Raw genomic sequence first — 14,444 nt, 5'->3', positions numbered from 1 at the left:
TTGAAAAGTGTTGAAGGCTAGGAATCTAAAGGATTACCACGGAGACCTTTCATCCAATAATCTACAAGTAAAGGAAGGAGAGAGGAAGACATCCTAACCAGAAACACACCACCCAGTTGGTCCTAAGAGAGGCTTGGACTCCTCAACGAACATTACGTACTTTAGCTGTTCTTAAACAGTCTTCTTCCCAGATTTATATGTTTTTTTACATTCCTTGGTGCTCAGAAGCCACACACACCTGCAGTCCAGAGAGAACGCACGTGATAGGATTTGATTAATTCATCAGCATGTGGGGTGGAGGAAGGGGGTTAAATCCCTATGAAAAAGTCAATCAAACCTGTTCGGTAAAATCACTTGTTAAAAATGAGATGTTTTCACGACAGCATAACTGCAGGAGAGGAGCCCTTTAAGTTGGCTCCCGCAGGAGTAACGCCGAAGACCGGAGCCTGCCAGTCCTACCTGCTGTGTTCATCTTGACTGTAGAGGCAACCGTTCATGGTGTTCACCAAGAAGCTAAACAGACGCCCGAACAGGGACTTGGCCAAGAGATCCCGGTAAAATTCAGCCATCTCCACAGTATGTCGCCGTATGATGGTGTCCCCTGCAGCCACAGAAAGGAGAGAAGGGAGGTCACGGCTCCCGCCACGTAGAAGCAGACAAGACCGCGCACAGCCACTCTATCCCTTCCCCATCCCCTACACCAGAAGATGTCACAGTGATATGACAAGGCTGAGAAATGAGGTCTCTGCCAGTTGTTCCTTAAAATGTTTCCCAAAGTGACGGCCACATATGCTGAAGTCCTACTTGCTCCCGACGCGGAGCCCGGCTTTGGATCTCGACGCAGGCAGTATAATTTCTTCTCCATTAGGGAATCAGCCAGGGGCGGGGGTGCCCTCTTAGCTAGCTTTCCGGTAGCCGCTCACTGGTTTGAATAGAATTGTCCCCAAGGCCCTCAAAAACCTGGTCACCTAAAAAATTAGTCATATTTTAAATATTTTCAGAGACATGGTCTAGCTAACCAAGATGGGAGTGTGGAGTTTGGAACAGGTTGAGACCTTTGGGTAGAAATGTTTACGTCATTCTCTAAGAGATGGTGACTAAAATTTTGAGTGATAAGGTTTTTACAAAAGACGAGAGAAGAAACCAGGGGAGGGGGGAAACAAGTGTGGAAGATTTGGAGCTGAGCCTGTGATCGTCCTGTTGCTAGAGACAGAGAGGAGAGGGGGGTCTAGCACTCATACTGTGTCCCGTGGCCGGCCGGCAAACCTGGGCCATGCGGCCGAGCAGGGGGTTAAGTAGTTGACAATGTCCATGTGAAGTAACGGTTGCATGAGCGTCGGCCAGCACAGGAGAGCTCCTTCTGAGATAGTCAGATTAAAAAAAAAAAAAAAAAAAAAAATCAGCAGATAAGGAAGACTCAGAGACCTACAAGTTCAAGGCCATGGAGATCAACAGACAAGGTGACCATGAACACAGGTGTGCCATTTATGACATTATAGAATTAAGGGCTCCGGAGTCCCATGATTGAGGGTGTCGGGTCGCCAACATGGTGGGTGAGTAAGGACACGAGGACGGTGTAAGCAGAAAAATGGGCATATAGGAAATTCTAGATATTAATGGTGAGTTCAAGTTTTTCTTTTTAAAAAGTCATGAGACATGATGATTTCAGAGAAGTTCAAGAAATGAAATAATTAGATGCAAGGGCTGGTGGGAAGATGGTCCAGAATAAGGCATAAGAGTGAGGCTGGCCTGAACGTGAAGGGCGTGCAGGGTCAGCCTAAAGGCAAGGCTTACTCCGAAAGAGGAGGAAGCATCTTTGAAAGGCTGTGGTCCACAGAGGAACGTCACATTTGCAGAATGTGATTCAGAAGGACTATTCCCGAAGCAGTGCAGAAGGGACACGACCTGAGATGAGGCCAGATAAAGACTCAAGAGGAGGTTGTTCCGAGACGGAGGGAAGGAAGGACGCCTTAAGACGTGGAGGCGAAACGAAGAGAAGGCAGTGAGAACCAGAGCGAGCTGGGGAGGAGAGCCGACGTGTGTCTGGTCTGCGCCTGGAGGAGGAGGAGGCGGCGGCATCGAAATGACTTTTGCACCACCGCCTGGATGATGCGGAGACTCGAAACGTTCTGGAACATGGAGGGGAACCTTCTGGAGCTGGGGGCAGGAATGACCAGCCACGTCCCTAAGCGTCTGCCGGTAGGGAAGAGAAGCAGCAGGTCGGACAGTGGTGATTTCGAGAAAACAGATCAGAGAGAGGCTGAGTTCTCAAACTTTCACTAAGAGGGAGGTTGCTAGGGCAGCGGTTTCGGTCCGTATCTCATCAAGACACGGTTTCCACTGCGGCGCGCGTGGGAAAACCACTCTGCATGCCCACGGCAGGGAGACGGATGTGCGTGGTGTGTGAAGAGTCACGGCAGGAGGCAGACAGCACGAGAGTCTAGTTCCAAACACGCCCCTGCTAGTGGCCTGATGGGCAAAGTTAGTCTCTTAGAGGCTTCATCCTCTCATCTGTTAAAAAGAAAACGTGATGCCCACTTCCTAGGGATCTGTGAGAATGTTAAAATTCCAGCATTTCTCGCACTTGGCACAGTGCCTGTCCTCTCCAGAGTGACCAAGAAATGGCAGCTCCTCTTCCGAATCACGCCCTAGAGGAGAGAGGGTGCGCCTCGCTGACGGGGGCACAGGCACACACGGATGGTTCCAATTACTTAACTGAGTACATCCTCTCGGACTGAAGGCCTGATTGGCCTCAAATGACCAATGAGCGAGAGAAGGTGACTAGTTCATCAACACGGTCTCTCCAGACCTCTGAGGGTTCCAACACAGTCCCAGCAAGTGACCCGACGGGCTCCTGATGCTTCTCTCGCTCGGCATGCAGCTCACAGAAACAGTTCCACGGGGTGGGGAAAGGCAGGTTGCATTTGCTTTCCGTGTCTCGGAGAAGACCACAAACTGCCCAAAGGTCAACATCAGAGCAGAGTAACACTTACCTTTCAGATACTGGATGTCGGTGGTTAGAGCAGACAGCAATTCATCGGTTGAAACTTGCAACAATCCAGCCACTAAAGGTAAAGCAGCATTGAAAGCACAGGTCAGTATGTATTTTTGGATGGCGAGGGCATTCCACATTATGGTTATTACTTGCAAGTTTATGGCACAGACCCATCAGGAACTGTGCTGATTACAGGACTCCCAACGAGCGCTCTAATCACCAAAGTGAACTGGAGACACCGCTTCTGGGAGGGACAGCGCTAGCGGGCGCGTGGGCTCCTGCCTGAGATCTGCACGTGTCTTCCCTCCCTGCCCTCGCAGACAGCCCTGGATGCTCTTCCCAGCCCCCCGTTGAACTACGTGGATAGGAGGTGAAGACGGCACGCTCGTTGACAATCTGTGGCTTGACGGTATTTTGAAAAAATCTGGGAGTGACTAACAAGGCAACTTCAAAGGGGAGAGAGAGGCTCTTGGCAAGACCTCTGAAAGGAAGTAATTATATTGTTTAAACTGCTGGGCTAATAGCACAGCCCCCAATACACGGGTGGCAGGGTGGGCTGAGGGTATCCAGCACAACATAAATAAACCCAAGTACCCGCCTAAGAACTGACTCGGTCAGTGTGGGAAGCACGAGAACATCATGTACGTACTGCTATTCATCTCCCAAACCATTTGTAAGAGAGAAGAACAAAGTGGATACAGCTCTTCCATTATTATTTTTGTTATTCTTAACATATTTTTTTACCCTTCTGAATTCTACTCTGCAGAAAGGGCGCCCTCCCCAGGGCTTTTCTGTACTCTGTCTCCACCTGCCGGCAGGTCTGCGAAGCTGCACACCCGCGAGGCTGATGGGAGCTCTGTTCTACTGACCTTGTTCCAGAAGCTGGAGGTCAGAGACAAATGCAGAGTTGGCCTCCGTCAGAGCCGTGAATCGAATGTCTCCAATGTGTAATATTGCCGCCAGGATCACAAACAGATTCTCTACCTCCTGCGCGTTTTACAAAGACAGAAAACAAGCAGAATTGTTCAGACGAAAGATGAAAAGGCAAATCCTCTAAAAACCTAATCGCTTAAAAAAAAAAATTGATGCAGGCCCTGTTGGTGGGGCTGTGATGACTTTTCAGATCTGGAGTGTCTGGTCAGAGGACGGCCCATCTCCAGCTCGAAAACAAAATCACTCGAGTGCATATTTCCTCTAATCAATGTCTCTGCTCCTTTAAAGAGGGAGAGGAAGTGACTCTCTGACATAAACGGACAGTTTCTAGATAAATCTCGCCCTGAGACATGAATCACTTCGCCCTGATGGGCCGCACGTGTCTTCCCGGGCCTGGCACGGGGCCCCACGCTGAGGCTGCGCCCCCAGAGGCCTTGGGCGCCGATGTCCATCTCCCTGTGCTGTCGCATCTGAGCTAAACTGCTGGTGTGATTATAGGACTTCTCACTTCTGCCGGGAAATTCAGGAAGGCACGATACAAACATCTATGCCTAGATTAAAAAATGCTAATTGTTTTTTAAGGTATTTTAAGGAAAAGAGAAAGAAATGGGTGTTGGCAAGAGCTATCTTTGAGCAGAACGGAGAAGGAAATAAGACACTGTCTGCTGCAGAAGGAGATCTGAGAATCTGGAACTCTGCAGAAAGAGAGAAACCAGACCTTAAATTTGGATTATGGACAGTCATTTTGTGGCGACAATGAAAAATCAAGAAAAAGCTGGAGCCGAGAAACACTTCTCTAGAACAATCTTTTAGTATCATGACATTATGAGTGACACTGGTTAAGCTCCATGCTGGGCAAGTGACATAATCCTTTAAATTCTCATTTCCCTAGCCTTTAATTTTTGAAATAAAAAGCTGCTGCCTGTGACAATTTACTAAAAGCAACTCATACTTTGCTTTATGAATATGTAAGTGGGGGACGTAGCTCTGACTCCCCTCTAGAACTTCTAGTTCTCACCACAAAGTAGAACTCTATTTTCTTCAAAATGAGAATGCTGACAAGGACAGTCTCTAAGTAATGTTTAGGTCTAATACTCTAGGACTGTGGCATTACTTACAAACGGTTTTGGTACCCTGCCAACGTCAGGTTATGGTTTCAAATTTTAGTCAGTTATGTTGCTTTGAATAACCGTTTCCTCCTCACGCTCCCTGACAACGGCTCTCCCCCCTTTGTAATAAATACAGTCACTCCTCAGTAGATTTTTCCAGTGCTCCGTGACGCAGGCACTCTAGGGACAGGGTCACGAAGAAGGCTTTGTTGGGACCTTAAGGATCTGAGAGCTTAGCCGTGGAGACAGAGTAAGACCACCAGCCACACTACGAATCACAGCTGAATACTGTGCCCTGTGAGATGAGGGCTGCCGCCCTGTGTCCGTGGAGAGAGAGTGACGGTCGCCGCCGTCCCACTGGACACAGGTAGAAGCTCCTTGATGAGCAAGTCTTCTTCGAGGGCCTCCCCAGCCCAGAAACACCTTGCTTCTAGTCTTCCTGGACACGAGCCATCCCTCCTAAGTGCACTGAAATATCCCCACAGCCATCAACCTCAAGCATCACAGTGAAAGGATTACCTTCATGTCTTTTGTTAAAATGCACTTATTTCTTTTACCAGAAGGGTTGTTCGATTCTCTTATTAGCTACCTTAGGGGGAAAGCGTATTTTGGTGGCCCTGCCTTTGAGAATCAATCATGGATTTTTAAAGCCCTGTTTCCAGGCAACGGGTACTTCGGTAGAATGATTCCTTACCCGTCTCTATATCCCAGTTTCCTAGAAGGAAGCAGAAATTTTAGGCACAGAAGAAGGGGGAAAAAATAACAAAAAAGTACAACAGTTGCAAACGCAAGGACAGAGAAGTGCAAATGGGCGGGACTCACTCAAAGACAGAAATGTGGAGATCGGATCATTAGAGAGAGAGAGAGAGAGAGAGAAAATAAGATAGCATGTGACTGCACGGCCCTAGAACTCCCATCTCCGAATGGGCTGAGGGGAAGTGCCCAGAGCTGTTTCATTTAGGCTGAGCCCCGATCTCCCCAGCCTTTCCACACCTTGCAGCCCCGTGAGTGGTATCTATGTGGGCTAGGGAAAAATAAAAAATAAAAACAAAGACCCAAATCCATCAACTGACTGTAAGAAAAGGAAGATCTGTAAATCTATGGCTACATCTGGGTTGCTAAGCTACTGGCATTCCAAAGGTACCGGGAAAAGCCGCTGTGTGAGGGGAAGAGAAATCTGAGGGGTGGTGAGGGGTCTCCGCACTCAGCTCATTTCAGATCTCTGGCCCACTAAACCTATGCTGATTCATTAACCACTGAGCTCACGAGGCTACCTAAATTTAAATTAATTAAAACTAAAATATCCTAAACTAAAAAATCCACGCCCGTATTCACACTTGCCACATTGTAAGTGCCTGGTCTATCATGGACCTACCCAGGTCCAGAACATTCCCATGATTATAGAAACTTCTACTGCAGAGGAGTGGTTTAAACATTTTAAATTGCACTTTTCTACCTCACGATGCCTGTTGGTATTTGGTAATTCTTTAAGAGTAAAAAGCACATGTTATGTTGCACAGAAAGATACTGTAATAAGTCATCAGTTTGCTTTTCAAAGTGATTCTTGGCCACCAACCATTCCCTTAGATTCGCCAGTTTTCTCTGGTGTCGGTCACTGCACGGTTTTTCACCTGTTTGCTCACACGGTTCATTTGGGGAAAGGTCTCCTAGATCGCCCCCTTGAACAGAGATGCCCCCTCTCTGGTCACTGTTTGTCCTCGTGGGACCCATGCCCCCGGGCACCATGTCTCCCATGGGAATGAAAACTCTAGGAGGCAGACACTGTGAGGCTTATTCTTGGCCAAATCATGAGTATTCCCACCCATATCCGAAATATGATAGAGACTCGGTCAATGCCGTTGAATGAATAACTTCTGTACATTAGTAGAAGGTTGGTTTTCTCAGTGGAATATTTACAGTGTGACTCACCAAGTGACTGAAGCCAATGACATTCAGGGCTTGTTTCAAAAGAGTGAATTTCTCCCTGTTCAGAGAAAGCTCTGCTGTTGAGACATCTTCTGGTCGGGTCTGGTTCAAATACCTGTGAGGACAGAAAGCAGACAGCTTCATGGCTTGGCCTGCGGTCAAGCTCTGGCAGTGGAGTCACTTCCGCCATCTTTGGTCTCCGGAATAATAGCATCACCTGGACACTGCGTACCCTGTGTTTACAAGGCTTTGATACATAATAGCATATGATGTTTCAGGAAGGAAGAAAAAAAGAGTTCTTGTTGTACCAGAACCTAATGACCCTGTTTCACTTGGTTCTCACCTGAGCTGTACCCTTCCTTCCTAAAGGAGAAGGTCACAGAAGTTTTAGGTAGTTCACGTAGGAATCTGCTGGGTCCTGTCCTATGCTTTGTAATTAATACTTTTATTAAAGATTTGTAGTTTAGATTAATTTATTATTTCTTCTTGCCCATATCCCTTAATTATGCGATGGTTGATTAATCTGTTGCTTTATTCCTCTCGTGCAAAAATCACATGGGAATCACTTCCCAAACATAGAGTACTAGCAGCTGAGGTTATAAAGACACAGGCTCATCGCACAAATGTAGATCGGGGAAGTTGGAGGGCAGAGATGGACGAGAGGGGTTTGCAGATACTCAGGGAGGGGACCAAACCCAGAGTGGGTGATGAGAAAAACCTGTGAGACAGGACAAGGCTTCCCTTCCAAGAGTAGACACCTGAATAAGAAATTCTCCAAGCAAATCCAGGACGTAAGGGTGCCCCAGAAGACTCAGCAGCATACACAAGGATGCACGACCTTGACCATGCATGATGTACACAGGGACACAGGTATTTCAGCAAAACTGGAGACTACAGTGAGAGAAGCCAAACTTGATGAGGCTGGAGATGTAGTCAGAGTTTCGTTTCTCTTGCAAAACAGCTTCCGTTATATCTTAGAAACAACAGGTAATCCCAAGGGTCTTGAAAAAAAGAAAGGGCAGGATCAGACCGGTGTGTGAAAAAGAGTATTCTGAGAAGCCAGTGAAAGATTCCCTGGAACAGGCAGGGTACTCAGGGCTGGGGGAGCCAGTGAGGCCAGCAGTGGTTAAGGAAAGAAGAGGGATGGGGGTGCCATGGAGGCAAACGTGGCAGGATGAAGGGACAGACTGGATGGAGACGAAGAAGGAAGAGAATCGATGATGCTTTTTGAAGTGACATCTCAGGGATCAGACGGCTCATGCCACCACAGCCTTTCCAGGAGGAGGGGTGTGTGCTTGAGAGAGAAATCTTCTCTTTGTATTAGCCATGTTGACTTTGAACTACTCGAGGAGTTTGAGTAGAATTCCAAAAAATAATTGGCTGGAAGGACCTGAAATTCAGAAAACCCTAGAAAACAAGATCTGGAAGTCATCAACGTGCAGATGACGAAACCCATGTGACCGGGTGAGCTCACCCCAAGAGAGACGCTCAGGTTCTAGGGCTGAAGAAAGAACTGAATGTTCAGGAAGGGAGGAGGAACATCACAATAAGCCAGAGTCATCAAAACAAAAGGCTAACAGTTTTTTAGAACTGTCCGATGGGGACAGAAGAGAGACAACAGAAAAATGGAACTGCGTGGTGTTGTGGGGAGGACACGGATGGGCTGGTGTGGAGCAGGTGGGGCTGTGAGCAGGTGTCTCCTCCCTTAGCCCCTGCTCCCAAGCCTGTATACAAGTGACACAGCCAGCCCCTGGGGTGGGGACCAGGAGGGTCTTTGGGACAGTCACATGCTGAGTTGGAAGCACACGGAGCCGGGATAAAGGCTGACAGGAAGGGAGCTGTGGCGTTTCCGAGGAGCAGAAAGTCACGAGGAGGGGCGAGGGGTACAGTGGAGGGTGTACCTTGCACTGCAGGAGGGACACGGCCTCTCGGACCTGCCGGGGAAGGTGACGAATACAGTCTGGAGATGGCCAGCATCTCAAAGCAGGCGCTCTGAGGCTAATGTGGGGTCAGAAGTTGGATTACGAGTTGGGGGATGGGCAGTGGAACCAAAGGAAACGGTCAAGGTCAGCAATATCAGTCGAACCTGGGTCATGGTGGTCATTCTGCCTAAAATTTACCAAATCTTAGTGACTCAAATGTCTTAAAGGTAGGAAATCACAACCTCTCTCAGCTCTCCTGCTGCCCACAGGAGTCTTCCCGCCTCCCTGACGCCATCTTTCCTTCCCCACTTACTTGCAGCCCGTTGCCTGGTCTGTATCCCAGCAAGAGACATCACCAAACCCCTTGCAAAGGACAAGGGGCTCCTGTGAACATCACAGAGTCACATGGGCAAAATACCAGTTTCTTTCACAATAACAAAAAGCCCTCAATTAAGAAGCCCTTAACTGATCGGCCATTTCAAGCAGCTCAGCATCCCCATCCCCCATGTCCTGTGTCCTTATGGCAGAGAATTTCCAGCAGCTGAGACTGTGGCTCGCAGCCACGAGAACCCGCATTGTGGCTTTCGTTACATTCCGGAGGGAGGAAACCATGTGGCATTAACCCTAGTGGTTGCAGGCGGAATTGTTAAGTATGCAATGGTCCAGGGGACCCCCACGCACAATCGAGACTTTCAGAGACTAGTTCGCCTGATGGAGGAACGATGTTTGAAAATTGGCTGCATTTTCCTCTGTGGCCAGAAAACTTCTTGGCCTGAAAGTGCCCCCCCCCACTCCGCCAAATAGAACTCAATGTCTTCCATGTAAATTTAAACTTTCTCCCACTATTCAATAATGTTTAAAATGATCACTAGAAGTATGGTTCTTCGCTATCTGCAAAATTTCATCCTAAAATGGAAAGGACAGTATCAGGAAAAAAAAAATTTGAAAGTTTGTTTTTTGGAGATTGAAAGAACTCACTTTCCTTTTGACATTATTTATTAATGAAACCACACACAAGGACAGGGAAATACTTGAAAAATATGCCCAGAAAATATTACAACCAGGAATCTGGAGACTTGGAGTTAGGTCTGATTTGACCCTTATTGATGACATTTTAAGCCTTTACTTTCTTATCTGTAAAATGGAGTTTAAGTAGATTAAAAAATTGACTAAAAACATTCTCCACTTCTAGTTCACAATGGTTTTATGAGAATGAAATAAGATACAGTGTGGGGTATGGTTTCTACACCCCCACTGCAGGGAGCATGGAGAGTAGGTTTCCTGGAAATACTGTATCTCGTACATATGGGCAGTTTTAGTCAGCGTGCTCTATCATTAATGAAGCTCTTAAATAAGTAATTCAAATAAGGAACATTTTGAGAAATTGTAACAAATGTTATTGGCAGTACAGACAATTTTATACTATAAAATATGTTTATCTGTTCTTCTACAGATAAAATAGATGAAAGGAATAGATTGTGGTTCTCACTTCTTGGTGCTTTTTTAAGTTTTCTAAACTAAGCAGAATGCAAGGTTAATGACCACATGTGCAATATTATCATGGTATTTCCAGATGTTTCCAACACTTGGAAAGAGCTCCCGACGGTGGTGGGTTATGGGTGACCGATGCTCCTGGGGAAGCCGTACTCCACCGAACTCCTCCCATCGTCTCAACACAGTGGCTGAGAACCACCAGAGATGAATTTGTGCAAGTGTTTCATCTGACTGTTTTTTACTTATCACCTAACAATTAATGGCCCCACAATTCCCAGTACTGAAATCTCAGAACTCAATGTGTTTCACAGAGCCTCTTTTATGACTCAAAAGAATACACTGACTACTCAGATAATCTTTTTTTTTTTTTTAATCCTCTCTTTCTAACTCGTACATAACTTGGAACAGTAATGTTTGGCAACACACACATATCACAGAGTCCTGTGTCAGAAGCATCCAATACTATCATTTGTTAAACCAAGAATCTTTGCTATTTTTTTTTTTTTTTTTTTGACGGCTTGGCAAATGGAGGGAATGTCCCAGACGAAACTTCTACCAGGGAGCAGAAGAGGAACATGTGGGTTACATAATGTTAAAAACTACAGATGGATTAATCCTGTTCCACGAATTCTACTCGAAGGGACACGCAGTGGGTACTAATCATTCTCGACTGTATCTTTTAGAAGCACTGCTTCCATTCATCGTCACGTTGACCTTGAAGAAAGGACCTATCAGTGCACCCATGTAAGGTCTAAGGGAGCTGAAGTTTCTGGAATGCCTCCCAGCTGTAAGTGGTGACCAACACACACCTGGTCTGGAGCCCTCAGGGCTCCCCGAGCTCAGTTACAAGTTTCCTGCAGGGAAGACCAGCCCTAAGCATATACTGTGGGCCAGACACGGAGTAGCTCCCAGCTCAGGGGAGCACCTGGGAAGTGCTGCTGGGTTCATGCTGCCTCTGTGTAGGGGTCTCTGCTCCTGTGGGGAGGCCTCCAGGGACCAGCCAGGCTGAAGCATCTTTGATGTTACAATGGAATTCAGGGGTGGTGAAAATCAAAGGGAAAGCCATCGCATTGGGTGGTGAGGTAAGGTAAGGAATTGTGATGGTCTAGGTCAGAGAGACCCAAATATACATCTTAACCCCAAATTCACACCACACTACTAAGACAGGCTTAGCATGAGTGAGTAAAATCCCAAGGATTCAATTGCTACAAACAGTAATCTGACCAAAGGCAATATGTAAATTTAGGCTACAGTAATGGTAAATTTATAGATACTGCCATTGTCATCAGCCCATCATTATAAATATTAGATTTTAATTAAAATTTGCTACATAATAGGGTTTTTACATAAATCCAAATTTGCAATGAGAACCTAGAAGGAAGCGTGTTTCAGTGCAACGTCAGAAAGTATTTTCTAATAAACAAACTTCCTAGACAGCCATGCACTGCCTCTGAGGTTGTAAGATCCCTGCCGTTAGGAGGTCAGTCGAGGCTCTGTACCCATCTCACTGGGTTTGCTGAACAAGAAATTCCAGGATCAGAGTTAGGTTGTGTTAGATGACCTTTATTGCTGCTGCATGGCAATATTCATGCTCTAAGCTACGTCACTGTAGTAAGATGTGTCTTCGCAGCAAGAAATGCCCAAGTGTATGATTCAACTCTTTCTGCTTCTACTCCGGGCACGCCGTGCAGACACACACATGCCTGGGCCTAAGCCGTATTTAACTTGACCTCATGAAACGTCATTAGTACATATTAAATCTCCGTAGTCATAACAACACATTCGCTCTCAATCGGACTGCTGTTTACAGTCCTATCAAGAAGCAAATAATCTGCACTGAAGTAAATTAAACGAGCCAAAGTCAGAGGTTTGTTTCAATACAAATCTTGACTGAGTCTTACTGCATGCTGGTCCCTCTGGTCCATGGTGGAGGGAAGATGTGGCAGGAGATATTCAAGGAGGAAGACAAGTATATCCTTGTGTTTATCATGAGCTTAAATCTGGATTATTTATAAATCCATTGTCTGTGAAACAGGTAAGGACAAGATGATTTAGGAGGTCAGTTATATCCAAAGGTAGAAAATAAAGTTCTATGTCAGGAAAGTTATGTCCATCCTGATTTCTGGAAACAGTAGAAATATTCCAGGAGCAGATCCAAGTCCCCACATTATTCTGAAGACACACTGTGGATTGTGCTGTTCTTCCTCCAAGAAGGTGAGTCTTGACTAAAAGCTCTTGGGTTTCGTTAACTCAGAAGGACAAAAACACTGGAAATTAGGGAGTCCAATTTTGTAGAAGCTTTGATAACACTGCTATCAGCTATAAAAGTTATATTTTTAAAGAGTAAAGATTCTCGATGGTAAGTGTTGGCTGAATTGGTCACCAAGAGGAGATTTGCTAAATATTACTCCTCAGTCGACCTTGTCTCAACCAGTTCATAATGTCCCTGTTCATTTCTTCTTGCCAAATACTGAGCATGGTCAATCCCTCTTGAGGCAAATTCTAGGAAAAGTAACAGATTTCTAGGTTCCTAAATTGATGAGTCACTCCAAAGTCCTAACTGATGTGAAATGCATCACTTAATAATGTTTCCACTAAACTGGTATTTAAAAACAGGGGCAGATCCATGGGCTTGGGATAGAAAGCCAACCAACCCCAGGCTTCGTCTTCACAGAGCTCAGCATCCAGACCCCAGCACCATCGCACGTTCCGCAACTCTAATGACTGACGTGTGGGTTTACTGTCCCTTGGGTAACTCTGAATTATGAAGCTGTGCTATTTTCTCTCTCTCTCCATGGGTGATTTCAAAAAGTTTCCAGAAACCCAAGTGGAAAGACCGAGAGATAGGTGGCTGACTGGAGGAACGTTTCTTCTTCTTCCCCTTCTTCTTTCTGTTCCATGTTCTCCAGTTTTCCAAGAATCAATGACTATTATGTATCACCAGGAAAAAAATGTCTACACGACTATGAATTTCAGTGTGTTGTGGGTCTCAGCAACTTGTTTCATTTTATTGCTGAGCAGCGTTCCCCAGTCAGAAGGTACCACAGTTTGTCCCACCATGTGGGCACTGGAGGAACATCTAGGTTGTTTCCCCTTTGGGACTAGTATGAATAAAGCTGCCACAAGCATTCGCACGCAGGTCTGTGGGTCAACGGACGTCTTTGTTTTCCTAGGACAAATGCCGAGGAGTGCAAGAGCTCTGTCCTATGGAGCTTTGCCTTTAGATTTCTATAGAAAACGGTCGACGGCATCCCCCTGACATGAGGGCTGGTTATTCGAGGTTGTGGTGAAATGATCTGACTATCAAATACAAACAATGACTGTTTGCAAAAAAATGCTCCACTGTGGAATTTCAAGGGCCTGTGTCCCCTCTGGGTGCCAGCGGTGCCTGTCTCCCAGTGGCCCCAGGAACATTAAAATAACAGACAGACAACTAGCAAATGAATCCATTCTGGAGATGTAAAGGACAGCACGGTGAATCCGGTCAACATGTCTTCAAAACGTCACAGTTGCTAAGAGACTGGATGCTTGTTGTTCTCACCATAAAAAAAGAAATAATAATTATGCACCAGGAGACAACAAACCAACATGTCATACACCTTCGGCTTGGCCCAATGTTATATGTCCATTACATCCCGACACACAATTAAAGAACAAACAAAAATCAGCTTCCCTGCCTGTGCTCGCTGGGCACACCATTCACCAGACTCAAACCAACCCTGTGCCCAGGACACACTGGGAACCAAGGCTCGAACACAAAGAAAAGACATTACTAATTAAAGCCTCGTGCGTAGCCCATTCACCAAGTCAGACGCTCACAGACTATAAACATGACGCATCTCGCAGGGTTCTGCCTGCCCCTTATAAATACAGAAGAACAATGTCTTCTCTATTGTGGGCAAAGCTGCCTTCTACTTGGGGATGTTTAATATGTAAACAGAAACCAGATAAGGCAAAAGCAAACAGTTGGCATCAACACAGAGAGCACTGTTTACTAGTTTACTGAGGAACGTGGTTAACTGGTCTCCTTCTTGCCCAGCCGCCCCCACCTTGCCCCTAAAAAGG

General features: G+C 46.2%; 1 protein-coding gene across 3 annotated transcripts in view; it reads right to left on the bottom strand.

Moving 5' to 3' along the window:
* Positions 1–14,444, bottom strand: part of MYO16 (myosin XVI) — a 574,710-nt gene that overhangs the window by 206,542 nt on the left and 353,724 nt on the right. For all 3 annotated transcript variants that reach the window (XM_082701002.1, XM_082701003.1, XM_082701004.1), the window contains exons 17-20: positions 6,967–7,078; positions 3,865–3,982; positions 2,994–3,065; positions 460–601 (exon numbers count right to left, since the gene is read on the bottom strand). In XM_082701002.1, coding sequence (XP_082557128.1) covers positions 460–601; positions 2,994–3,065; positions 3,865–3,982; positions 6,967–7,078 — 444 coding nt within the window. The remainder of the gene's footprint in view (positions 1–459; positions 602–2,993; positions 3,066–3,864; positions 3,983–6,966; positions 7,079–14,444) is intronic.

This window comes from Mustela nivalis (assembly GCF_964662115.1).
Source record: "Mustela nivalis genome assembly, chromosome: 15".
Taxonomy (NCBI): Eukaryota; Metazoa; Chordata; class Mammalia; order Carnivora; family Mustelidae; genus Mustela; species Mustela nivalis.
Note: the sequence above shows the minus strand (reverse complement) of the source record. Positions and strands in the feature narration are given on the sequence as shown.